The sequence below is a fragment of the Diadema antillarum genome, unplaced genomic scaffold, assembly GCF_040938485.1.
Source record: "Diadema antillarum isolate AM-2024a unplaced genomic scaffold, OU_Dant_1.0 scf00000129, whole genome shotgun sequence".
NCBI classification, from domain to species: domain Eukaryota; kingdom Metazoa; phylum Echinodermata; class Echinoidea; order Diadematoida; family Diadematidae; genus Diadema; species Diadema antillarum.
In genome coordinates, this window is record NW_027271018.1 from 1,495,893 (window position 1) to 1,522,107 (window position 26,215).

The window sequence follows — 26,215 nt, forward strand, 5'->3', positions numbered from 1 at the left end:
ATTCTCTGCTAGATTCTTTGCATATATGTATATGTAATTTGTTTGCATATTTTCCTCTCTCGTCTGGTGCAACATGATGATAGTACATGATTTCCATGATGAAAAGAAAATCATTAATTTGTGTTACTGTAAGAATAGAAACATTTTTAACAAACATACATTGCTAGTGTAATGCTAACTACCAGCTGATTGTTAACTTTAGGCAGCATGAGAAAGCTATAGTTAGACCTTGTAATGTACATATAAAAACATTCTCTGTAAGAATGGTACAACTACTTTTCTTGTTTTCTTTTTCTTGGCAGTGAAGTATTGCCCTGTACATTCAAATGAAAATATGCTGAAAGTTAGGTCAATATAAAGCTTTATTCTGGTGTGTCAACATTTATCACAAGGTCAAACAAGGCTCTTAAAAGAGAAGAGCAGTCCCGTTATTAGGTTTTGGTTTGCATAGCATAAAGCATTTACGTCATTTCCATATGAGAATGAGAAACATTAAACAATTTGGTTATGTGTAAATTCATACTGAAGTACTACTTTCATGTATGGCAGTTATTGTGTACACACTGAGTCTTGGAGCATCTAGGCCCTACTAATGACAATGAGAATTTACAAAGAAATATGTGTGAAAGAGATGGGGGAACATTACTGCACCACCAGAATTTGTTCGCTCGACAGCAACACATTATGACAATCCTTCCACGGATTGGGGCTGTGTGTCACATGGTACATGCTACAACATGTACGAAAAGAACACAGTTTAAAGGGATCGTATAGTTTTGGTTGAGACTTACCTTCAGATTTTTATCATTTTTTGGTGAGATAGTGAGAAACCTCTTATGAAATATGAAGGAGCATGTAATTCCATGAGGATTTCAATGTTTATTTGAAGAAAATTGATTTTGAAATGGCTGAGATATCCAAAACAGAGTGATCCTAAAAAAGTGTGGGACCCACATTTTATTACGATCGTTTTGTTTTGCTTTGTTTTTGGATGTTTCAGCTATTCCAAGCCCGATTTTCATCAAACAAACTTTGAATTCCTCGTAGAATGATATGCTCTGTACTATTTCATAAGTGTTTTCTCGGTATCTTGCAAAAAAGTTAAAGCCCAATTTTCATCTCCACCAATACTGTATAATCCCTTTAACCACTCTTTGAACACTGTAATTATCACTCCTTTAACAATATTTGTGCTCAAAACCTGCATTGATCTCAAACTGCCTCTCACATCATTTATCTCAGCCAGATTTTCCTGTCATAATCAAGATTCCATTTATGAGGCAACGCTGGACTAGTCACCGTCTCCTGGGCAAACTGCACGTCGAACAGCATTCCATTCATACTCTGGTAACCTAGACAGTTGTTAAGGATGGAAATCTCATATTTTGTACATGTACCTTCTCTCTCATCATGTTCACATGGCAAGAAATTGACAATTTGTATAAATATTTGTTTTGTAGAATAAATATGAACTTAGATGTGACAAATTCAAGGGCAGTTGACATGATTGAAAGAGGAAATATTGACATAGTGGGAGCAAAAATGTCAGGTTCAGGTTCAAAATTTTGAGGAGTACTATTCTTTTTTTATATGAAGAAAAGGAGAGAAAAAAAGCAAAAGTAAGAGGAGGTAAGTAAAAACAATAGTAATGTCATGCACAAATAAAAATTCAGTTCTATTGAGAAAACCCTACTTTTTCAGTGTACAGGCACAAGAGAAGCTAAATTGTAGTTTATTTTCACTATGATTTGGTGAAATAATTTATCGGGGGGGGGGGGGGGATAATACCTTCCTGTTAAATCAAAACTATCAATTCTAACACTGATCTTGACACTGATGTACAATGTACCTCTAACTACTAGCCTACACAATCAATCAAACATCTTGAGCTACTTAACTTTCATCTTTTGGTGTAATATCTTCTCCACTACGAATAAATTCCCATGGAAAGACTTGTTAGATCCTGTTCATTAGTACTATCAATAATCCTGTCCCTCCTTTTATATGAGCAAGTCTATTCACAGCAGGTATGCATATATGAAATACTGGACAATAAATCTACATGATGGTAGTTCGGATCGCATTGGCTATCACAATGATATCTAATCAGAGAAACATGATTAAGTTTGATATCAAACCACACAAGCAATATAATTCAAATCTAATGTATACCTCCTATGTATATATGTATAATCAACAAAGAGTGATAGGAATCTAACCTGCATAGAAGAATCTTACTTTTTGCGTACGTCTATAACTTGAATACTTTTGAGTATCCCAACAGCAGTTACTGGATGGAAGTAATTTCCAGCCACACAACCTAGGAGGTAAAATAATTGTTTCTTCTACATTTCAGACAACACAATCTTTTCAGTAAATAAGGTAAATGTTACAACACAACCTATCTGGTGATTTTAACAAACATGAATATTCTGTCCTTTTTTTTCATCAAATCAGCACCACAACATCTCTTATCTTTACACATAACTTCATTTGCTTATTTTGCTGGTCACGAGGGACAAATTTGCAAGGTATTGATGTCATGAATCCTACAGGATACCTAAAAAGCTGGTGAAATTATAGCTTCATACATATGAAGGCATAGGGGTGCTACAAGGCTAATGAACATATTCAAAATGAATGTAAAACAGCAATACACAATGATGTTGAATGAAATATGAAGACCAAACAGTATAAAAATATTTCAAAATGGTACAAAAGGTTCACAGTCCGGTGATTGTTGGGGACCTGCACTGATTGGTGTAATACATGCATGCATCTGTACAGGTGACTAGATTGGGCAGAATCTTGTGGAAGCAAGCACATTGGCACTGACGACAAATTCATCTACATGTGGACACACACAAAGCAAGATGCTACTCATCGGGATTTAATCCGCAGGGTCGCTTGAATTCCTGACCGAGCTCGTGAATCCATATGTTGGCAACTGAGTGAAGGAAAGAAGGAACAGTGAGAACCACCTGTGTTAGATTATCACTTGCAGAGTAAATTCTTCACCTCTAACTTGATCATCTAATTTCTTTGCAATGGATTCCTGTCTGTTTGTACTATTGCATATACATCTTAATGAAAAAGCTTTCTAACTTAATAATGATCTTTCACATTTCATATGAGGTTTCTCATTATCTCAACAAAAAAATATGTTAGAAACCTGAAGTTAGGTCTCAACCAGAACTATACAATCCCTTTAAAGAATAACTTCCACAAATGCCAACTTCCTGTATATCAATTCCTTGTTTGACATACAAGCTCATGTCACCAAGATATTTGAAGTCAGTATCACATTTCTGGACTTTTGTTTCTCTGATTTAGTAAAAGCTGCTGGAGAGTAGATAAACAGAATCAAACTGCTACTAAAATATTCCACTGTCATAACATGGAAAGGATAAACATTCCCTGATTCAATGAGGAACTATAAAAAGAACAGAATACCAGATAAAGTTGGTGGCACTAGGTTTGCCCACATTCATACATGAAAATCAGGGTGGTTCGAGAGACCTATCTGGGAGACACTTGTGTAATATGTGCATCAAAAGAGGTGATAGTAATTCCCAAATAATTTTGGAAATTATTATTCTTTTGCTAGGACAAAAGAAAAACTTGTTAGATGGGAATTCCTGACCAATAAAAATTGCTCTGATAAGAAAGATATATATATATATATATTTTTTTTTTTTTTTTAATAAGCAAAACAATGAAAAATGGATCAAAATCAGATAGAAATCAAATAGAACATGTACATGTATTACAAAATGAAATTGGAAAGTTTTGCTAATTTTCACATACGATTTCATGAACAGCCAATATGGGCATGCAAATGAGGGAGTTAATGACGTCTTCGGCTGACAACTTTCCATACAGATTGATCACAAATTCTGATTTTCAGATTGTTTGTTCAAACATTATCATACCCCAGTCTCAAATCATACTATATCTGACTGATCATATTCATTGTAAAGTTATTTAGCCAGGAATAACATTGTTTTATTGCCTTTTTTAGAGCAGAATTTCTTTCATCAGTTTTTGTACATGATCGATGGAAAATAGTGATTGTGATCACACATTTGCACATTCACCAACTCTTTGCATACTCTTTTCGCATAATTTAGCAAAACTTCACAATTTCATAACTTTCCTCATCTTTTTCCTGATTCTGATCAAATTTTCACAGTTGGGCTTACAAAATTTTAATTTTTCTTTGCAGACAAACAATTTAGTGGTCTGAAGTTTCCTTTAAACGTTTCAGGGAGCACCTTCAGAATCAGACACTTCAAAGTAATGATGGATGTCCAAGGAAATTTTGGACCTATTAATAGGGGATAAATCGCAGTCTACCTTACCCCATTTTGATCCTGCAAGCACCGGGCAAGCTGCATGCCTGGTGTCATAGTTTCCCTCGCCATTCTTGAAGAGGTTGTACCAGAACACGGCAGTGCCCTAACACAAGAGATAAGAGCATGTAAACGGTTACCAGTATACAACATCTTATTCTGAGATATACTCAGGAATCCATTAAAAAAAAAAAAAATATTGGAATTCTTCCACAAAACATATAGCAATTAGAATTCTAATAGGTTCTATTCTAAATACACCATAATATTCCAGGAAAAGACCTTACTGCCCTTGTGACAGCCATCTTGCCAATTTACTTTCAATCATATTGTTTAGAAACTTCACCATTAGCCCTGTCTCATTTGAATACACCGAAATACTGTCACATTCAAGAAGCATATTGATCATAATATAAGAAAATAAGGTACACCAACATAAGTGATTATATCCACTATCTAACAACACCTGCTGATAACGGTACTGGCTTTAAAATATGATAGAAGAAATGGTAAACAAAAAGGAAAATTCCCCAATCGGTATCTACATTAACTAGTGCCCTTGCCACATTGATTCAGTATTAGGTGGCAACCCCCCCCCCCCCCCAAAAAAAAAAAAAAAAAGAAAAAGAAAAAAAGAAAAAAGTGATGAATACTGAATTTCTCATGGAACAGAAGCACACACAATTACTAATCGTAGTCATTCCTGGGTGACCTTTAATAGTAGAGTGGCAAATCCAGGGAGGAGCGCACTGGGCGCGCGCCCCCCCCCCCCCCCTTTATTTTTTTTTGGTCAAAACAAAACAAATTAAAAAAAAAAAAAATGAGGGAGGGGTGTGTGCGCCCCCCCCCCCCCCCTCTAATTTTGTAAAGCCGCCCCTTCTTTACAGAATTCCTGGATCTGCCCATGATAGTACATTGCAATACAGCAGGGCATATTAAGAAATGGGATGATAATGGCTGGAAGATAGTCACAGTCTAAACTTGGCAAAGCATGGAGTCAATACACACCTTCTCTGGTCTAACTCTCGCTCCAACTCTGGTGAAAACAGTCGCTCCACCGGCTTCAACGTCGCTCAACTGATAGGAAGTAAGAACAGAGCACAACGGATGATAGAATCATCATGCTAGCTACAGAGGAGGCATACTGTGAAGCAGTGGTGATGATCATTAATAGCCATATTACCCCCTTATGGCTAAAGATATGGTACTTGCGTACTATACATTTTAATAGTTTTAACTCTTGTCAAAAACTTATTGGTAAATTCAATATGATGTCCAGCAGAATAGCAAGACAGCCATTCCATGAAATGCTTGGCTCTTTAAATATTAATAATGAATCTCAATATCTAGCATAATCATACTTACATTCAGAGAATTTGAACATCTTTAAAAACAATCACAGCATGTACTTGTATATTCTAATAAAAAAACTTTGGTTAATTACGAAAAGGACAACATATCTTTTAAATCGCTCATACAATGTATATCCTCCAGAATTTAGTGAACTCATAATCTATCGGTGGAACTTGCTAATGCGGTTCTTCATCGAGGCTCTCTCTATTTACTTAAGTGTACATGTACATATTGGTGTACAAAAACTTATACGATATGTAAAGGTTGCAAGCACGACAAAGTAAGAAGTACACACTGTATCTCCCTTTAAAGTTGAGTCAACTCTGTACATCCGTTTCTGCAGAGTGTTTGAATCACTATACATAAACATTATGACAATAGGAATGCTAACAGCCCCCTTTAATTTTATCTTTCACTGATCCTTCTAACTCACATATTTTATTTTTTAACCTATTTCCTCTGGTATAAAACATTTTTGATTCCCACAGATTAAACACTCTGCCACCAAAGAGTTGTGACCACTAGACTAAACAGCACAATACTTAATAGGCAAGAGCTCTGACATGGCTCTTCATAATAATTCTGAAATACTAAATACTACACTATTAGAATATTAAAATATTATGTAACAACATACACCTTTCAGTTATCACTGGCACTCAAGTAAATTCATAATAATGAGGCACAAGGGACCACTGCCATTGTCATGTGACATTGTGTTTCAAAGTGACTTGACAGAAATCAATCTTTTAATGAGAACTATGACACATCTATTAGACTTCTCCATGTCATAAGATCATTTGATAACACCAGTTTGAGAGCTATGGATTTTGACATTTCCATACCACTGAAAAGCACCACTGATTATCCAAATCATAACATTATACTTCGTATCCAAGAATTCATTTAATAAAAAGTCTGATAAAGTGATACAAAAACGTTTCTCGTAAAGTTTTGCTACTGTACTCAGCTGAACCCAGGGCATACAACTGTTTTAAATTATCCTCACGGTTTAACACTATGTAGATGTATACTTTACTTTTAACAAAGTTTCTGAGAGGAATTTAACAATGTGCTCAATGAAAACATGTGTAAATAATGCATGTTGTCAATGTTCTTGAAAAATAGTTTGGTAAAAAGGTATTATGTGTAGAACAAATATCCAGTTAAAAATTATATTAATATCCCATAAATTCTTTGAAATTCTGGCACTATGCTCGAGTGATCTGTTCTCCAACAAGTTTGCTCTACAGCAGTTGTTCTAAACATGCACCTAGGCACTGCATAACACCAAAATAAGAAAGAATGTTTAATCATTGCATTCTCCTGGAATAATCTGATAATTTTCTTTCCACCATATGATCCAAATCACACAAGGTAGGAAATGCTTCATATTCAGAGGGCAAAGAATATATCAACGGCACATCTGGCTTTAAATCAATATAAATATCGCTATCTATGTCCAGTCCTCTTTTCATTTTTGTCTGTTTTTTGTTGTTGTTGTTGTGCTGTTGTTGTTGTTGTATCTTTTTGGCACTTTTATGACCTTTATTCCCATACTTACATAAAACAGCATTGTAGCAATTCTATTGCCAGTTCCCAAAGATTTGAAAGCATTTGATTCTTCTTTCTTTGGTCAGAACAGTTCCATGGGAAGCATCAAACAAAGAATATGAAAGTCACATGCATAAAAATAAAACTATGCCTTTAATATTGACGCACACATGCACAGGGTGTGCTTTTTGTGTGTGTGTGTGTTTTTCCTCCAATATAAGGGAGGCTCTGTCGACACAAAATCTGGCACGCAGCAGCACAATGTTCAGCATTTGGGAAGGCTTTGAAGCTTCATGCAGACGAATTTTCTACTGTGAATTTCATCAAATGTGAGAAGCCTTCTGAATGAGAGCGGGAACTTTGCTTCAGTTTGTAAAAGGTCTCACCTTGTACTGGAGCAGACTACAAGCACAAGCGGGGAGGTTTGGATATTGCCAGGATATAATCATTCTACTTGGTGGTTCCAGGATACAAGTGGATGGTACGAGTTGAGTATGATTGCAGCCCCATTTTCTTTCACAGTAAGGTTCATTATCATGGTGAGATTATGATGTTTGCAGCTACTTTTGATGAAATGAAACTTCCTATTGGATATTGAATGTTGAATGGTGCCTATCCAACTGGTCCTTTGCTAGTGTAGCTTTAAAATGGGGTCTTGGTTTTGCATTCCAAAGAAATATTTGATGATGAAAAGTGTGGATCATTTTGCTGTGCTGTGCCATTCTTGCGTAACAAAGATCGAGGTGTTCACAAGTCTGCATGAAAGGTAGCTCCGTAGCGGATCTATATGAAGGTACTCACATAAAAGAGGGCGGTTGCAATTCTATTTCCTGTCCCCAATGATTCAAAAGCCCTCGTTTCTTCTTTCTGAGGAGATGTCGCAGAAGTTTTTGGTTTTTTTAAAGGGAAAAAGAGGGAAATTGGATGTCAGGCCAATAGGGAGAGAGTAGGGAAGGAGGGATTTAAGCTTGCATTACACTAATGTGTGGTCCTAGACAGATTCTTGTTTGGCAAGGCACTGAAGCAAATTGGCAGTGAGAAGAGAATCTCAAAATGTGCGAAATCAATAATCCTCAAGGCAGCTCGAGCTAATTTTGATGCACTCCAAATAAACAGGTGAGGGATACTGTGACTCAGAGCAGAGGAAAAGTATGATTATCTGCAAAATTCACCCTTTCAATTCACATCATTGTGCTCACAGGTGGCATACAGCTGGCAGTTTCACATTACTGCCTTCTCTACAGATGGAGTCACACCTGTTTCACTATAATCAATTAATTCCACATGTTGGTAGCTTTACCAAAACATTGTACATTTCAAAGCCATTGTAAGGTGTATGCCACAGTAAAAGGTTTGAAAAAACAAACAGGTGAAAATCAGGCACAATAGAGTACCAAAGTGATGATGTCACAGTCTTTTGTTATAACACCTGGTGGCAACCAGGTGCAAACATGGTTAGCAACAATAAATGTGAGGTTGTTTAGAACCAGTTTCCATGGTGATGAATGGCCGGGACATAACTCTTTGGCACTCTATTGGTGCAGAGTGAAATCCGACACTGCAGAGGTATTCCAATTTGCAACATCTGTAAACAAGTTGATACTGGGGGAAAAAATGTACTAGTTCTGTTTCAGCTCTGTGACTTCAAAGCTTGAACTTGCAACATGCACTACAGAAGTTTTCAGCAGTAGGCGTTCTCTTTGCCTTTGAAGTACGAAAATAATGAATTGGTGAAAGAAATTGAATCATTTGCTTCACTGCGCTGCCAGCCAAGAATCTGCCACTGCTCTGACTTTTAGAAACAAATGACGCATTTGCACACACAGGTCTCTGGAAGGAAAACAGATGAATGAACGAAAACAGACAGATGGATAAAATGAAAGGAAGAGGGCAGAAAGATAGATGGTGGCCATGGAAAAAAAAAAATTATTCAATCGTAGTGAGGTGTGGATGTTCTTCGACCGACTCACATAGAACAGCATGGTGGCGATTCTATTTCCAGTGCCGAGGGATTCGAAATTGTCTTTCTCATCCGACTGGGTAAAATCAGGCCATTTTAGTAGGAGTGGGGAAAGAGGGCAGAAATAAAATGTTACGTGACAGAAAAGCATGTGATAACAGACAGAAGGAAAGAAGACCATGTTAAAGATAATTTTGGAAGACAAATTTAGGAGCAGACTTGTACTCTGCCAGCAGCCAAAAAGATGAACACACTCTATAGTAAGGAAAGATATCTGAGTAGACATGTCAGGGTTACTTTGTGTTGAGAATGACCTTAAATATGACTTTATAACTTTCAGCTCTAATTTTTCGTGAAGTCCAAGACATTGCAGAAATCTGAATATATGTCTTTAAATGAGAAAATTTGGGATTTACAAAAAGAAAAAAAAAATGCAGTTGGCATATCAGTTTACCACTAACATGGTAAAAGGAAATGCAGCATGCAAGAATCTTGGTTGTGCAAAGGATCCTAGTGATATACAAATATAAAAAGGAAATACTTTTTTTTCTTCTTTTTTTCTTTATACAAGGATTTCTACACAAATAGCATGCACAACTGAATGAGATGACAGTTGGCAGAATGAGTTAGTATGGGGATCAAAATGTTGGCTGGAACCACTGTTGGAGGTAAGACTACACAAAATGAAGACAACATTGTGCCAAAACTGCCCATGTTCCATGTTTCTAGTGGCATCTTTGTAATCAGTTATTTCCTGAGCAATTTTATCTTCTTTTTTTTAGGAGAACATTTTGTTATCAATAAATTACTGCGCTGATTTTTTTTTTCTCAAAAAAGAAATCCTGAGGCCACTAATGTTATATATTGACAGAATGCAACTTGAAATCAAGATGGAGTTTAAGACATTGGTTCATGTTTAAAAAAAAAAGAGGAGAATTGGATCAGTATCACTACTTTACTTCACACATCATTATTTCCAATGAGATTAGATCTCACTTGAATTACCTGCAGTAACACACTTCAGAAGTTTAAATTTATGACTCTAACAAAATACTGATAGTAAGCAAATAATCAACATTGGTGAAGGTGATGGGACAAACTATCACTTCCGAGGCAATCTGGATGTAGCTATCTTTCCGAAGCGCAGCTGAGGAAAGATAGCGTATACATTCAGATCGCCGAGGAAGTGATAGTTTGTCTCATTGCCTGAAACTAAAAGTTGATTATTTGCTTTATAATCCACATCTAGGGTCCTAGAAATTCCCATTTTATTCCACATCTGAAACCGTATTAGCTGTCTTTAGGTATCCTTAGGGCTGAGGCTCCCAAATTTGGATTTAGAAGCTAATTAATGGCATCTCTCTCACACTGAAATTACAAAGAGATCTGTCCAGGCCACCTAAGAATTTGATTAATTCCTCGTACTCATGATGCAACGTGGCAATTAAATGTTTTTCGGGCATCAGGATCGGCAGGCTTCTCTGAGTCAGCAGTAACAAATTAATGCCTTCGCAATTACAGTCACTTTCCAAAGGACCTTTCGCCTTTCATCAATGTGTGCGTGTGTGTGTGTGTGTGCATGTGTGTGTGTGTGCATGTGTGTGCCTGCCCAAGCCAGTCAATCACAATGATACACAAAAATGAAATCTTATGGAGGGAGCAATACAGTGGTACAGCCATCATTAAGAACACTGAACAGTAAAAGAGAAATATGGACAAGAGATATTGATTAGTACAGCCATGTTGTGTGTTACACAGTCTCGAAAGTGACAGAAGTGGTACTGTAAGCACCATGGTGTAATATGTCAGGTTAGTCAAGGTGACAAGGATTCTAGATGGGGCCTACAGACATAGATCACTTCTGTGCCAACCAATCCTTGGTTGAAGTGATCTTTATCTATAGCCTTCATGATTTCAACTTATAATTGTAGTACATGTACATCTATTTCTTTCATTTCCTTCATTGTATAAACTGAATTTCATCAGCATGACATGAGCTGAGTTAATTTTGACATAACATTCTTTTTGTGACTATGCTCGCTATACTTGTAGTCTATCCTTTCATAAGGCTGAAAAGGGGGATTTAGGATATAAAATGAAAATTGCCACAAAATTATGAGGGAAAAAAATATTCCTCCAATGCCCCTCCCTCAAAACAACTGTTTGTCACTTGTAAAACAGAACACACAAAATAAGGGCTTTCTTAAAGTTAATCCTGCTTTCTATATTTCGTCGCTGGGGCGACAAGACCTCGTATCTACAAAATGTCAAATGTTCAGGAGAGTCAAAAAACATGGCGGCCAAAGCACTGTGGCGAATGGGATAGCATTTCCTTTGACATGCCGTGGTGGCTTCATTTTTGGAGTAAGACAGTTGGGATTTGGACAGGACATGAATTCTATGTATAGGTTCATTAGTTTCTACTTTTGCTAACATTTGAAGCAACTTTGATGTAATATACAATCCATGTAAAAATAGTCAAAAACTTCAGAGAAAAAAATAGGAAGAAATGTTTTGCATTAAAGTGAAGAAATCAGAGCAACAGATCAGTGACATTTTGAACTAAATGGCAGTCTTGCTCATATAATTTTGTCATTCATCCTAAAAGCATTGATTCCCTCTGTTTTGTTTTTTTCTGGGTTTTTTTTTCTGGTAAAGAAAATAGACCAAAATAAGATCCTCTCCAGAAATACAGAGGCTGCAAAATCCTTTGGTCTTCAACACTAGCTAATATAACAGCGACTCTCACATTAGCAATAATTCAACCACATCTTAAAAAAATGAATATGTAACTAGAAATGTCGCGATGGCGACTGGTATGCCTCCGTCATAATGCATGATTCTCCCAAAAGGTGTATAGTCTTCACAATGTGTGATGACAGTTTCACATAACTGGCAAAATATTGAAATGACAGGTTTGTCAGAAGTGTCTTGAATGTTCACTTTCCTTGAACTAGATTTGCTACGTATAATTGTCTAAGAGTGCAGGTACATGTATTTGGTGAATTGAGGATTTTTACTTGACTTTTGACCAACCCTTTTATAAGTTTATGCACTGAGTAATTTTCAAGGTATGAAGAAAAAGGGTAATTACACTACAATTTTTTTTTTTTTTCATTTTAGCCTGGCCTTTAACCTTTAACCCTCGACCTTCTGGCAGGAAATTTCCCAGAGAATCTCCATTAGGTATTACATGCATACAAAGTTTTAAAAATAATCCTGCAAGCAGTGCAAATAGTATATGAGGAAAATAGTGAAATTTTGAGGAGTTGCCTTGACCTTTGACCCCTGACTATTGATCCATGACCCCCAAATTTCCTCGATAATCCCTGCCAGTCAGTACATGCGTATGTACCAAGATCCATGAAGATACATTGAACCATTTGCGAGAAAAGTGAAATTGTAACATTTTCACCTGACCTTTGACCTTTTGACCTTTGACCTTAAGACATGAAACTCTCCGGAGAATCTTTACACAGTAGTACATGTCTACACTAAGTTTCAAGAAAATACCTTTGGGCATTGCATAGATATGGGGGGGGGGGGAAGCAACATTTTTAGCATTTGACCTGGACTTTTGACCTTTGACCTCTTGCCAATTTCACTCAAAAACTACTCAACTAATTGCCCCATCATATGTCATCCTTGGACCAAGTTTGGTGAAAGTTGCTTCATCCAGTTTTGAGTAATCACATAAACAGAAAAATTTTATGATTTGATCTTGCTCTTTGACCTTTGACCTCTGTCCGATTTCAATCAAAAACTAATCAAGCAATTGTCCCATCATACATCATCCTCTGACAAAGTTTGGTGAAATTTGCTTCACCCAGTCTTGAGTTATCGTGTTAACGGATATAATTTCATGATTTGACCTTGAACTTTGACCTCTGGCCTTTAGCCGATTTCACCCAAAATCTAATCAAGTAATTGCCTCATCATACTTTATACTTCCACCAAGTTTGGTAAAATTCCAGTCAATATTACTCAAGTTATCACGTAAACGAATGCGGACGGACGTATGGACGGACGGACAACCCGAAAACATAATGCCTCTGGCGCCACTTTGTGGCGGAGGCATAAAAAGTGAGAATATTCACTTATCAAATGAATGTATCTAGACTGTGCAAGTATTCACATGAAATATATTTGAAAAAAGAGGGCACAACTTTCTGAGTACTTGCCTAATTTTACTAAACCAATCATTGTCCATCGCTTTTATCCTCCACACCTTCACATGAAGTGAATTTCTCCTCGGGCTATGAGTGTCTCTTGATTTTTTTTTTTATTATTATTATTCTTTAATTTGTAATTCATCTAATCTAATCTATAATGACTATCCTTGAGCACAAGCAGGAAGATTAGCAATCAGATCAGATGTGCACAACATGTAGATAGAATCTCTCACTGTGCATGAGGTTGTGGTAGTCAGAGCTTATTTTTTGCAGTCTTTCTTTTGTTTTGTTATGTTTTGATAATCAGGTAGACACACTGTAACAACAAAATCTCTGATTGTGCATGAACTGGGGGCAGTCACTGTTTCTATTTTGCCGTTCTATTTTGCTTTGTTTTGTTTTGTTTTGTTTTTCTAATCAGGTAGACATACCGTAAGGACAAAATCTCTGATTATCAATGAAGAGTGGCAACCAGATCTTGCTTTAAGGTTTAGAAATGCTATGTTTTATTTTGTTCCGTTTTGATAACGAGGTAGACATGCAGTGACACAGTCTCGGCAATTTCCTATTTCGGGCCACTTCCTCTCCACTCTTTGTACTTTTTCTAATTCTTCTTTTGTACTCAAGCATGCTGCTGTGACGCTTTGTGAAGGTATCTGGGTAAACAAAGGCGCATCAGTCAGGCAAGTGACTGGAAAGTTTTACGAGTTGTGCTGATTGAAACATTGTGACTTCCTCCCACATCTATTTTTGATCCCTGAACCAGAGGAGTTCTTTGTTCTATCAACTATCTAAGACAGAATACCATATATGATGCATCAGAACATTACAAACAGAGAATAAAAAAAAGAAAAGGTAAAGGAGCTGCGTGATGGTTTCAATAACAACTTGCTTTTTTCAAGGAACAAGAAATAACATTGCAAAACCTTATACACCTCTCTCAACTACCATAATACTTTAAACTCTCTAAATTTATTTTAGACTAACATACGCAAATCAGCAGCTAGAACAATCGTTCATGACCAAAATTTGAGTTTAATCCTGGAAGCCCCTGTCTGACAGTTTATTCTATGTACACTTTCTGAAAACATTCTGCCCTACACACAGTCAATCTAAGTCTGCTGAGTAGTACACAAGAGCATTTTAACAGTCAAAAAAGTTGATTTGATATTATATGATAGTATACTGGGGTGTATAAATCAATGTAAACCTTCACAGTTCCCTATCCATACCCTTTAATTCAAAGGTTTCAGTAGACAGGTAATTTGACCTCTAATTACTGATACCTTACTTCCAACACTCTTCTGGAAAGAACATGGCTCTCTCAATTTGGCTTACCTCTGCTTAATTTGCCTTTGGTTTTTATTTGCAGGAAAAATCTGTGATGGCTGGCACAAAGTTCTGAGTTGAGGATTTCATAATGAATTTCTGCTGTGTTTCTTTCCTGCACAATCTCGCAGAAATTTCCTTTAAAAATGTGTGATTTGCTCTCAGTATGAGAGAACTTGTTGATGTTTTCTAAGAAAACAGGTCTGATTATCTTTTGAAATCTAGTAACAAAATGAAGTACCGATTACATCTCTCAAATAACACTATTAACAAAACCAAACATTTATATTATTGTTCTTTATAGGAGACTGAAAGCTGTGTAGAAGTCTTTAACATCCATTCTGTCATCAAAATGGAATTGGATGTATTCATCTTTGGAATATCTCCTGACACAGTGAATAATCACCGGCATTCTTTGGATGTACAGGGAGTCTTTTGGGAGATACAAGTATTTACTCATTCTTTGTCTTACACTTGTGTGCTCAATAGCTACTCTTTTTACTCACATAGAACAGCATTGTGGCAATTCTGTTACCAATGCCGTGATACGCATTAGGAATCTGCGTGATGAGTTTTAAGAAGAAAAGACATAGTCAGTGATATCTAAAGATGTCCTGTACTGACATTTCTTTCACAAACATGGCCCTCATGGAATAGTGCATACACACACACTAAATGATAGTCTTCATTTCAGATGTACAATTTTAACAAATAGTTCATGCACACAGTTGTAATCTGATCCTTGGTCCATTAAGGCAAAGAAAGTCATACATAGATATGCAATACACGTGATACAGCTGTATATTACCTGTAAATAAAGATATGAGGTGAGTATGATGTTGGCAGAAACATATTTTTCAATTTGAACAAATACTTTGGACAACATGTGAAGATTTACACAGAGGTTGGCAGTGATGGCTGCTGCATTCTAATTGGCAGAGGGGGAGATGATGGCACAGATTCATCTTTCTCTACCAAATGGAATACAACCCAAGCATCACAGCACAGTCTTAATGGTAACAGTGTTAGTATGAGCAGACATATAGGAGGGACTGAAGCCATGCAACAGAGCAGAAGACATTGGTATGCCACCTCATAAAACACATATAAACAGACAGATTTCTGGAGACAAACATATATGAACATATGTAAATATCAATGCATGATCAATGATCAAATTATAGAGAACGGTTGGAAACATTTTCATGAAAGCTTGAATCATATCTTATCATAAAGGATCAGTAATAATTACTTGCTACACTAATAAATTATCATAATGAATGCAATTACACATACCCTTCCTAACTTGCATCAGATTTCTGAATTTGACCATTTCATAATTTTTTCCTTCCACAAAATTTTAATCAAAAATGAAATAACTTTAAATTAGTTTTCTGGACATGATGACATATGAGACCTGACCATGATTCAACTATCCTTCATTTTCTGCCCTATCATATTTTGATAATCACTTCAAATAATGGCCATCACATTTCAGAAAAGTAAGCTGCGTCATCCAAAGTTTAGTAGCAAGGTCCCAGACTACACAACAGCAGAAATGTGCTCAATTCATGAATACCAAACTTTATACGGCCATATTGGCTTCCATCATTCTTTTAAAAAATTACTATGATTAATACCACTCTTTGATACGTATCTTTCAACAAAACATACTTACTCTTGCAAAATCAAAGTGTGGTTCGTAGTGGCCTCCTATACCATAGTTGACAACCTAAAAGAAAGATTTGGAAATAGCTACCGTTAGATAGTCTCAGGGAAAAGAAAAAGAAGCTTGGCAAATGGTGATGCCATTGCATCATGTTATGAAGATTCATCTTATAATTTTTCTTTATTCATTATCGCTCTCTACATTTTTTTTTTCTTTATCATCAGATTGCAGAAATAAATGAAGTGGAAATGAAACTTGACATCTGAATCTAGCTTTTGTGCCATGTTTTCAATATTCTTATCCCATCAAGAAGAGTCAATTTTCATACTACACATCTATTGCTTGTACATACCTTACCACTTCTTTTTTTTAATCATTATCTGGTTAACTTTACACTTTGTTAAAAACAACATAAAAAAAAATGCATGTGTGCTAACTGTGTATATCTTGCTCTTTATTTTACCAGATCCTCATGAATTGTTACGAGTAATATCATGGTGAAACAAAAACTGAGAATGGTTTAATAAGAGGGCCTTCAATGATGGCTGCCTGCATGCATTTCTGGAGTACCTGGTGTGGCCAGACTGCCAACATGTGACATAATAAGGCAGGGCTCGACATGGTGGTGGACCGGGGTCACTGAAAGTTGATGTCGGACCACCAAATTTCCAAAAATCTTTTGGTGGCCCGATTAGGCAACTAATATTCAAATGGATTGTATGTTTCATTTATTTGGGTAATACATTTCTTTAAGCAGTCACCAAAATGTCAAACTGAAATAATGTTGTATGCAGCTAAAGTCTCCTAGACTACAGACCACAAAAAACAAGATAGTGTTGAGCCTCTGTAACAAGGACAAAGGTTACAAAATTAATAAATTCATAAATATCAATACGTCGGGTAAAATGTGCCAAAGTATTAATTTCTTTTTCCAGAAATACCATATTTCCAAATTTACTTCATTTTTTATCACTCTGCAGTGTTAAGATTCAGTAGCAAGGATTCTCACTAGGCATTTCCACATCAGCGCGATAAAAATCCAAGCTCAAAATATTTTTCACGATCGCAAATTAGAGCGCTATTTCATTTCCCATTCACATCAGCCCGAAGAGAATTAGCCCTATATTTTTTCGAGCTAATTCGACAGCTGAGCATGCGCAAACAGTGTTGGGTATATCAGAAGAGCGTGCGCTTTCAGGTCACACACACTAGGCATGATGGGATGCATCGCGCTAATTTCTTGAGGCGATTTCACATTATCAAATAGCGCGCTAGTTCACAAATTATCCCGCTATTTCTGAAATTTCCCGAGTTGGACTCGAGAAATTTTCTCGATCAGAGCGATATAATTAGTGCGCTAATTTGTATTCACATTATCAAATAGCGCGCTATTTCGTGATCGGGTTAATTTCCCAAGTCAGAAAATAGCGCGCTGTTTCGAAACATCGGGCTGATGTGAAAACGCCAAGCATGTAAAAAATGCACACAATGATCTAATGAGGATGAATGATGATAATGAACATAACTGAGAAGGCATAAATGCTTGACATAATTTTTACATTTTGCCTGGTCCTGGACAGGAATTATTGGGGAAATTGAGCCCAACAAGGCTGCACAGCGAAACAGGTATATAAGATTTATGTTGCGGTCTGCCCCATGTAAAGATGGAAACTTTCTCACCTGTAGGTCTTCAGCCGTCTCCAGCTCTAGGCCGGAGTAGGCCGCCACGCGCCGACGAATCCGTCGGATGATGGCGTCCTCTTCGGGCCTCAGCCACGCACTCTTGCTGATGCGGTAGTCGGCGAACTCAAGGTTGCCTGTGATCGAGTTCTGAATCGTGGCCCTCTGAAGCTGTGGGAGACAACAAAGGGTGCACGGACTCGTTTTCATCTCGGTGGCGTCATAGTCAAGGCAGAGGCGTGTGTTTGAAATGGAAGTGCGCAATACCGTCCACTAAATCTAAAGCCACTCATAAATGTGCCAAAATACATGCATTCCAAGTACACTAGCATGCTATGCTTTGTCTGAGCTAATACACTCAAACTAAACTTTAATGGGGAAGGGGTGTGCCAAAGATAAAGTACTAATCTAATAAAAGCACTGAATTTACAAGCAACTTTGTATGTGATAAACAGGTATCTTTGTCGTCGTTAATGTACATGTGGTTAACTTTTTCTACATGGTACTGAACAATGTGGAAATACACTTGGCAAATCTATTCCAACACTTTTGACTTAGGCATTCTCAGGAATTTGACACTGGGATATAACGGATAAGCACATGTTGTGGGATCTCTTTCGCACAATGACATCTTTCTTCTCATCCCCACTTGGAGCTGTACCCAAAATGCATTTTCACTGGATTTTAGTACTGGCAGTGACAAGATGTGCCTGAGTCAGCACACAAAGGTAAAAACTACACAGGAATAAATAAGATATCTCTTTGATGTTGACCATCCTTTAATTATGCTGTTTTCAGCAATCAACATACCCCTGAATGTCACAGGTCGTGGGAAACTGCAAACATGCTATAAGCAAAGTGAAAATTGGGTTTAGGATGGAATGTAAAAGCAGATGACATATTTTGGACATGCAGTTTTACCTAGAGTCACACCTTATATTAAAACTTTTTTTAAAATCAATATCATTGTTCTTGTCAAACTTCTCTTCTCCCATGTTTTATGGTGATTTTGATGACTTTACTCCCTTTACTCTCAGTTGATTACAGTTTTTCATAAACAAGGCGTTGACATCTTTTACTTTTAAAGATTTGCATCACACATTGCGATATGTTCCATACTACTGACTGATATTGTTTTTTTTTTTCTTCTTTTTTTTTTTACTGGTTCCAATGCAGTTAGTATGCGAAATGTTGCTCACAAACAGAGCATATTAGATTTCAACTGAAGAGACTGAAAGGCAGAAAACCCAAAATTCTTGAATTGTACTGTACATCCATTCATTTAGTTATGGGGCAGCTGTGTGTTTTATCCTCTCTCTCTCTCACACACACACACACACACACTATTCAGGGTTATAAGGTTTTCAGCCTGTAATGTGTAAAACTGCATGGTATGCAGTTTTCTGTGATAAAAAGAAAGTTGTCACTACAACAGAGGAAATTGTCAAGTCTATCTTTGGTACCCTTGTACACCAGACAATGTTTCTAACATTTATCTATATTTATATTCTATTGGAACAATATCAGATTAAATGTTTTTATTCTTAACAATAACACCAGACTGACTGAGATTACCATGTATGCAGGGCAATGAAAAAGATAAGATGAAGAAAATGGAGATATTAAAACTACAGTCAATTAGAATCTTTCAGTTACATACATTGAAAGAGAATGTCTTACTGATTTCAAAGTGTAAAACAGCAATATTTCAAAGCCACAGAATTGCTTAAGAATCAAATTCTAGTCTAATCTGAAATTTACACCAAATAAACTGCATATGCAGATATGCATGGTGTAGTTTTCTGCGATAAACAGAAAATTGTCACTACAACAGAGGAAATTTAATTGTCAAGTCTATCTTTGGTATCCTTGTACACCAGACAATGTTTCTAATATTTATCCATATTGATATTCTATTGGAACAATATCAGATTAAATGTTTTTATTCTTAACAATAACACCAGACTGACGGAGATTACTATGCATGCAGGGCAATGAAAAAGATAAGATGAAGAAAATGGAGATATTAAAGCTAAAGTCAACCAAAATATTTCAGCTAAATACATTGCAAGAGAATTTCTTACTAATTTTAAAGCGTAAAACAGCAACAATTCAAAGGCATAGAACTGCTTTAGAAAATTCTAGTCTAACCTAAAAATTATGCCTAAAGAAATTGGCTAATTCCTGCTATGAATTCCAAGGAATTCCCATTTCAAAATAGCACTTATTGTGTTTAGTAGAAGTCATCACAAGAGTGCAGAAAATAATGTGGATTAGGAGTACCTGTACTACACAAATGTGGGACTAAGGATAGATTGTTAGATGAAAGATTGCTGTAATTAGTGGCTTGATTATGATAATGTTGTTAGTGATGAAAATGTCAAATGATTGCTCAGAAAGATGATTATAAAGTTATCTATATATGGTCAGTTTATCCTCTACTACAAGCCATACCATGAATCATTTGTCACAAAAGCAAAAAAAGGGGGGGGGGGGTCCTGTCAACAATCTTATCCCCTATTAATTTACCAACTCAACTAAGGTTTTCAGAACCAGCCAGAATGGAGCAAAACGAAGTGATCATGAGAAATGGAGGAAGACAATGATATGAGAAGGAAAAAATAGAAGGGGGAGGGGGTGTTGTTCCCGCAACCTGTGCCACTCAGAAGACCACGTTCGGAACTCGAATCAAAACGAGGCAACCTCCGGGGGGAGAAAAGGTCAACTCTTTTTGACGGCATTGAAAAAAACAAAAACAACACTTGTCATGAAACACAGAAGATATATATCAGTGTTATCTGTGACATGATAGATTAAATTATGCAAATGCCTGCTGACACGCAACAAACAGGTCTGACACACAAACTAATCCTCAATTTTTCCTTTAGAACTTCTATCTGAAGAGAACAATAGTCAAGTTGTAAGCAATGAGGCAACCTTGTGTTCATTGCAATAAGGATCGGTGATATAGTACATTTTGTTATTTCCATTCATTACAATGCCACTGACCTCTTAGTTGGAAGAGGAGTAAAGAAAAAATTAAAATATAAGTCACATAGAGCAAAGTGAGAAACAGTTACAGCTCTAGTTAAGATTGTATCCTGACAATCCTTTTCTTTAACCAATGACACATATACCTTAGCACAATGACTGTAATAATCTTGCACTTACACAGGGTAACATATCTCAAATAAAGATTTGAACAAAACCTTTCGAAACCTTCAACACAAAAATAATCTCCCCTTTTAATAATGGAAATATACAAGCTTCACTTAAAAATCCTCCCCCTCTATCAGACACAAAATGTACAAGAAGACAAAACAATTTGATATAAAAGTTGCAACCAGTGTTATCAGCTTCCTAGTTTTGATCCAGATTATCTGGTACTGACAGAATCCTTGTGTGATTGTTCCTTGAATATGCGTATATCTTGACAGCTGCCTATAAAGACCATGGACATGGTGAATCTCCTAACTTCGCATTACCCTGAAAAACATTGTCTAACCTATGATATCAAAAGAAACAATTTGCCCTGCAAATAATCCACAGCAGGTTGTTTGAATTATACCTGTAAAGGTGTCTTTATTTTTTAACACTTCAGTAAAAGTTTTGAATAAATCAGGTATCTATAAGTTGTGATCAATTTACAGTTTCATTGCACAGCTGTGTAAAAAAAAAAAATGAACAAAACAGGAGGAGAGAGAGATTTTGAAACCCACCACAAAGAGACATGCTTACCCTTGGGGCAGCGAGGCGCTTTACAAACTTGATCTCTGTGTCGCTGATGATGTCTCGGTAGAAGTAGAGGCGTGGCTCATCAAAGATGACCTCCTCCTTTGCTGGCTGAAGGTAGAGCAGTGGGTGATTGTAGTGCTGGTAGCTGCACGTCAGGATCGACGTATTGCGGATCACCTACAGAGAAAAAGACAACACGGTGTTTGGCAGTTAGCTTAACAGATGCACACAACCCAACATCATGCCTCTCCTCTTTCTCTTCTCCTTTTCCTTTTTTCTCTCTCTCCTCTCAATTCTTCCACTCATCTTCATCCTTCTCTATTCCTATTAAACTATATTATCATTCATTTTCTTCTCCCCACCACTTCCATATGCTGGTGTCAATTTGATGCTGCGACTGCCTGATCTTACATGAAGGCTACTGTTTGAACAGCATTTTTTTTTCCAATTAAAAACATTCTTCAATATTTTGTAGTGCATATTCTGTTGATTTTATCTACAAATATAACTCATTGCTACAAGATATCATGTATATATCAACGACCAGCCCTAGATGGAGAAGCTGGATTGATACTAAAACTTTTACATACAAAGACAGGTAACACTGAACATTCACAGCCAAATTACTGATTCATGCATAATGCCTACTCCATATGCAAAAACATGTTAACCTGTACACATGCAGCTTAGTATCCCTGCGCTCTGTGAGATATTGCATAATGGTTAATTATGTTAAATCTACTCTACGCATGAAAACGTATCTGCTGCTATGACAGCAGACAGCCCCTAAGAGTGCAGTGCACTATGTGCTCTAGCACTCTACATGCACGAATGCCACTGATGACTGTTCGAAATCTGTGTCACACACACAGACACACGAACACATACATATGTACTTGGAGAGGCCAGTTCCATGCAAGCTACACATCTGCAGTTAGTCTCCAATACCACTGCCTATGACATGTGTTAGGAAGATTTCACTGAGGTGGACACATCTCAACGTGTTGTCCTTTTGCAACCTTTTGAATTCTCATCACATTGTCCTGCCCTCTTAAAAATGAGGAAAATAATCATTCATTTCATTGCTAGAAGGTTGTTAAAGGGATCGTACAGTTTTGGTTGAGACCTAATTTCAGGTTTCTAACATTTTTTGGTGAAATAATGAGAAACCTCATATGAAATATGAAAGAGCACGTACAGTTGTAATTCTATGAGGAATTCAACGTTTATTTGATGAAAATTGGTTTTGAAATGGTAGAGATATCGAAAAAAGAGCGATTCTAATAAAGTGTGGGACCCACACTTTATTACGATCGCTTTGTTTCACTTTGTTTTTGGATGTTTCAGTCATTCCAAACCCGATTTTCATCGAATAAACTTTGAATTCCTCTTTAAACGGTATGCTCTTTACTACATCATAAGTGTTTTCTTGGTATCTCGCAAAAAGTTAAAAGCCCAATTCTCATCTCCATCAATACTGTACCATCCCATTAAAGATGATACTGCTGTAAACTTCAAACCTCATATGAAATACATTCAGAGCTTTCTGATCAGGTCCAAAGAGATCCCTCCACCCCCTTCCCTGAAAAGATCGACAACAGCTCCTGCATTGTATTCTCAAAAAGGCAATATGGAGAAGCACTACAATGGACCTTAAATGAATTACTCCAAGAGCTCCATGACCCCGAATAAAAAACCTTTTGATGTTGTGCAGTTTACATAAAGGCTGTTGTTTGGATCAGGAATCAAAAGAGCCCCCCCCCCCAAAAAAAAGGGGGGGGGGAGAGAAAACCTATAAACAAACAAGGACATCTACTCCTACGTAGTAACACCAGAAGGCAATTTGGGATAACATCACAGTGAACTTTGACTGAAATACCTTCAGGGCAGCACGATCTCCCCGGCACAGGGCTTCGTACATTTTTCTCTCGGGTAAGGAGAAGATCTCGATCTCTTCCTTCTTCTCCTCCTCCTTCTCCTCCTCCTTTGAGGCGTCCTTGGAGGACTCCACCTCCGCGTCCATGTCCCCCGTCTCGCCACGTGGCTTTTCCTTCTGCCTCAGCTCGTTCTCAAAGTAGGCCTTGTTGTTCTGCGCACGCTCATGGCTGGGCTCTGCCAAAACATTTCAAAAGAAAGCGATAGCAAGTCATGTACAGCAATATCTTCAAAGAGACACTCCATTCTACGACACTGCTGACATTTACAAAGAGATTAGGATTTAATGAACATAATTATAAAAACTGCATCAATAAGAAAAGAGATAAAGCATTAAGATTTGCAGGTCTTTACAGAACAATAGCATCAGTCACAGTCACTATGCAAATGATGTGTGGTGATGGATGTCATCAGCTCACAAATCTCCTATAAATAAAGAATACATGATTTACAAAGTCTTCCAAGACGAGATCATCTTCTTTGCATCTACTAAAGAGTTGTTGTGATTTAGCAATGATGACTCCCTTTTTTAAAGGCCTAGTCATGATTTCTACATTCTAGACACACACAATTTTGATAACATCATTGTCGTCAAAGCAATAGAAGATTTGTTGGGTGATGGCATGATCACCACTTTATTACATTTCCAACTGTGTGAATGTCACATGTGACCAACATTACTGCTATGTATCAAAGAAAAACAAAATGCAGGAAATTTTCAAATTCCCAAACCTTCTTTTCAGTTCAATTCTCGTAAAACTTTCCCTGCTCTGATCGACTTTCCTTTCCTAATCACAGACAACCTGAACATGACATGGAGTTCCTCTTTAATGCCCTCTATTCAATGCTAACTGCCGCTAAAATGTCAGCAAAGATATCCTTGCAAATGGCATCTGATATTAGCAAAGCATATGTCAGATTTCAAAGTATACCATCGTTGGAGATTATGTTGATACCTTAATCAGAATTACTAGCATAATCCACTCTTGTTGCTTTTCCCTTCTCATACGTTTCACAGTTTCGGTCATCATCTATTCCCCTTGAATGGATAATATGAAAAAATGATAACGAATCTACAACATCCATTCTCACAGCACTAAAAAAATGTTCACTTTTTGTATCGACCCGTTTTGGGGATGGAATCAGATGATGAAGTATCTCATGGCAGCCTTGCATGTCATGAATTCAGCTGGCCTGCCAGTGAGTCATCTTTAAGTAAGGAGAGCTGCTACAATGCTACATTTACGCCATGTTTCTCCCGGCCATAGCAATAACATTTCAGGCCACAATGGACAAAACAGGGCGGGGGGTGGGGCCAAGATGGGCAAACTTGACAGGCCATGATTGCTGTGGATTCCATGTCAGAATTTTCAAACTGTTAAAAAATTTGCCACGGCAGTCACAGCGATATAAAATTTCAACGCCTGAACTCGGCTGTGATGACAAAATGGACAATTTGACTCACCTATTTCCAAAAGTCTGTTAGTGTACGTAACAGCATCGACCAAGTGCCCTTGCTATGGAAAGAAATAAACAAAAACAAAATAAAAGGCGTTTATATTCATCATATTCAAAAGCAGAAATGTAAAGATATACTAATAAACTTTAACTCTATACAGGATATACTAAAAAGCACACTTTGAACCATCAACAACATTTGACACAATGCTACAGAAATGGTAGTTGCATTCAGAATCTATACTCGGCTTACATACTGTTGTATTTCTTAAGAATGACGTTTCCCATTTCTCTTTTAATCAGTTTAAGGAAGTACAGTGCAATAGAAATATATTCACATCTCACAGCAAGTATGGCATTGGCAGGGGTCAAGTATTTGGGGATAATACGGGTATCTATGGATCACTGACCATGAAGGAGGAATAGGCCAGGTAGTCCAGGAGGACCGATTCCTGGATTTCCGTCTCCTGTCCGGCGGCCGTCTCGTTCTGGTAGCGCCGGTAGGCCTCAGAGATCCACAGTCGGGCGTGGTACTGGTCGTCATGGTTGTAGGCCACGCGGCCCAGCTCAAAACATTCTTGAGCTGCGTGGGACAGAGTGAGATAGAGAATTTAAAGCATTCCACTTCAATCTCACACAAAGAAAAATAAGAATCACATTCATGGCATATTGATGGACAGAACTACAACTGACTCCTCCTACCCCCCCCCCCCCCCCCCCCCCCCCCCCCCCCCCCCCCCCCGGAAAAAAAAAAGAAGATAAAAAGATTCTGCACTACAAAAATGATGTGCTTGATGATCTAGAGAGTAAAATCACAGAGAAATACATGTATGGAACACAAATGCAATACACGCAAATACTGAATGGCAAACAACATACGATGAGGAGTACACTGCATCATTGACAGTCTTGTTATAATTCTTTCCCTTTACCCATAGGATGACTCAATTAGTTACGAAAGACTACACTTTCATAAATGACTTGACTTTGTTGACATCTCCACTGATCAGCTGCTTTG

The 26,215-nt window shown here is 37.2% G+C and overlaps 1 protein-coding gene across 3 annotated transcripts in view; it reads right to left on the reverse strand.

The window, feature by feature from the left end:
• Positions 1-1,028: 1,028 nt before the first annotated feature.
• LOC139720591 (prolyl 4-hydroxylase subunit alpha-1-like) overlaps positions 1,029-26,215 on the reverse strand; it is a 41,998-nt gene continuing 16,811 nt past the window's right edge. Inside the window, exons 5-14 of one of the 3 annotated variants that reach the window (XM_071631942.1) lie at positions 25,608-25,780; positions 25,205-25,256; positions 23,684-23,916; positions 21,808-21,981; positions 18,070-18,240; positions 16,399-16,452; positions 7,270-7,335; positions 5,361-5,429; positions 4,362-4,458; positions 1,029-2,947 (exon numbers count right to left, since the gene is read on the reverse strand). In XM_071631942.1, coding sequence (XP_071488043.1) covers positions 2,877-2,947; positions 4,362-4,458; positions 5,361-5,429; positions 7,270-7,335; positions 16,399-16,452; positions 18,070-18,240; positions 21,808-21,981; positions 23,684-23,916; positions 25,205-25,256; positions 25,608-25,780 — 1,160 coding nt within the window. In that variant the 3' untranslated portion in view covers positions 1,029-2,876. Of the gene's footprint in view, positions 2,948-4,361; positions 4,459-5,360; positions 5,430-7,269; positions 7,336-8,060; positions 8,127-15,226; positions 15,281-16,398; positions 16,453-18,069; positions 18,241-21,807; positions 21,982-23,683; positions 23,917-25,204; positions 25,257-25,607; positions 25,781-26,215 lie in introns of all 3 variants that reach the window. The other 2 variants (XM_071631943.1, XM_071631944.1) reach the window with 2 other exon arrangements.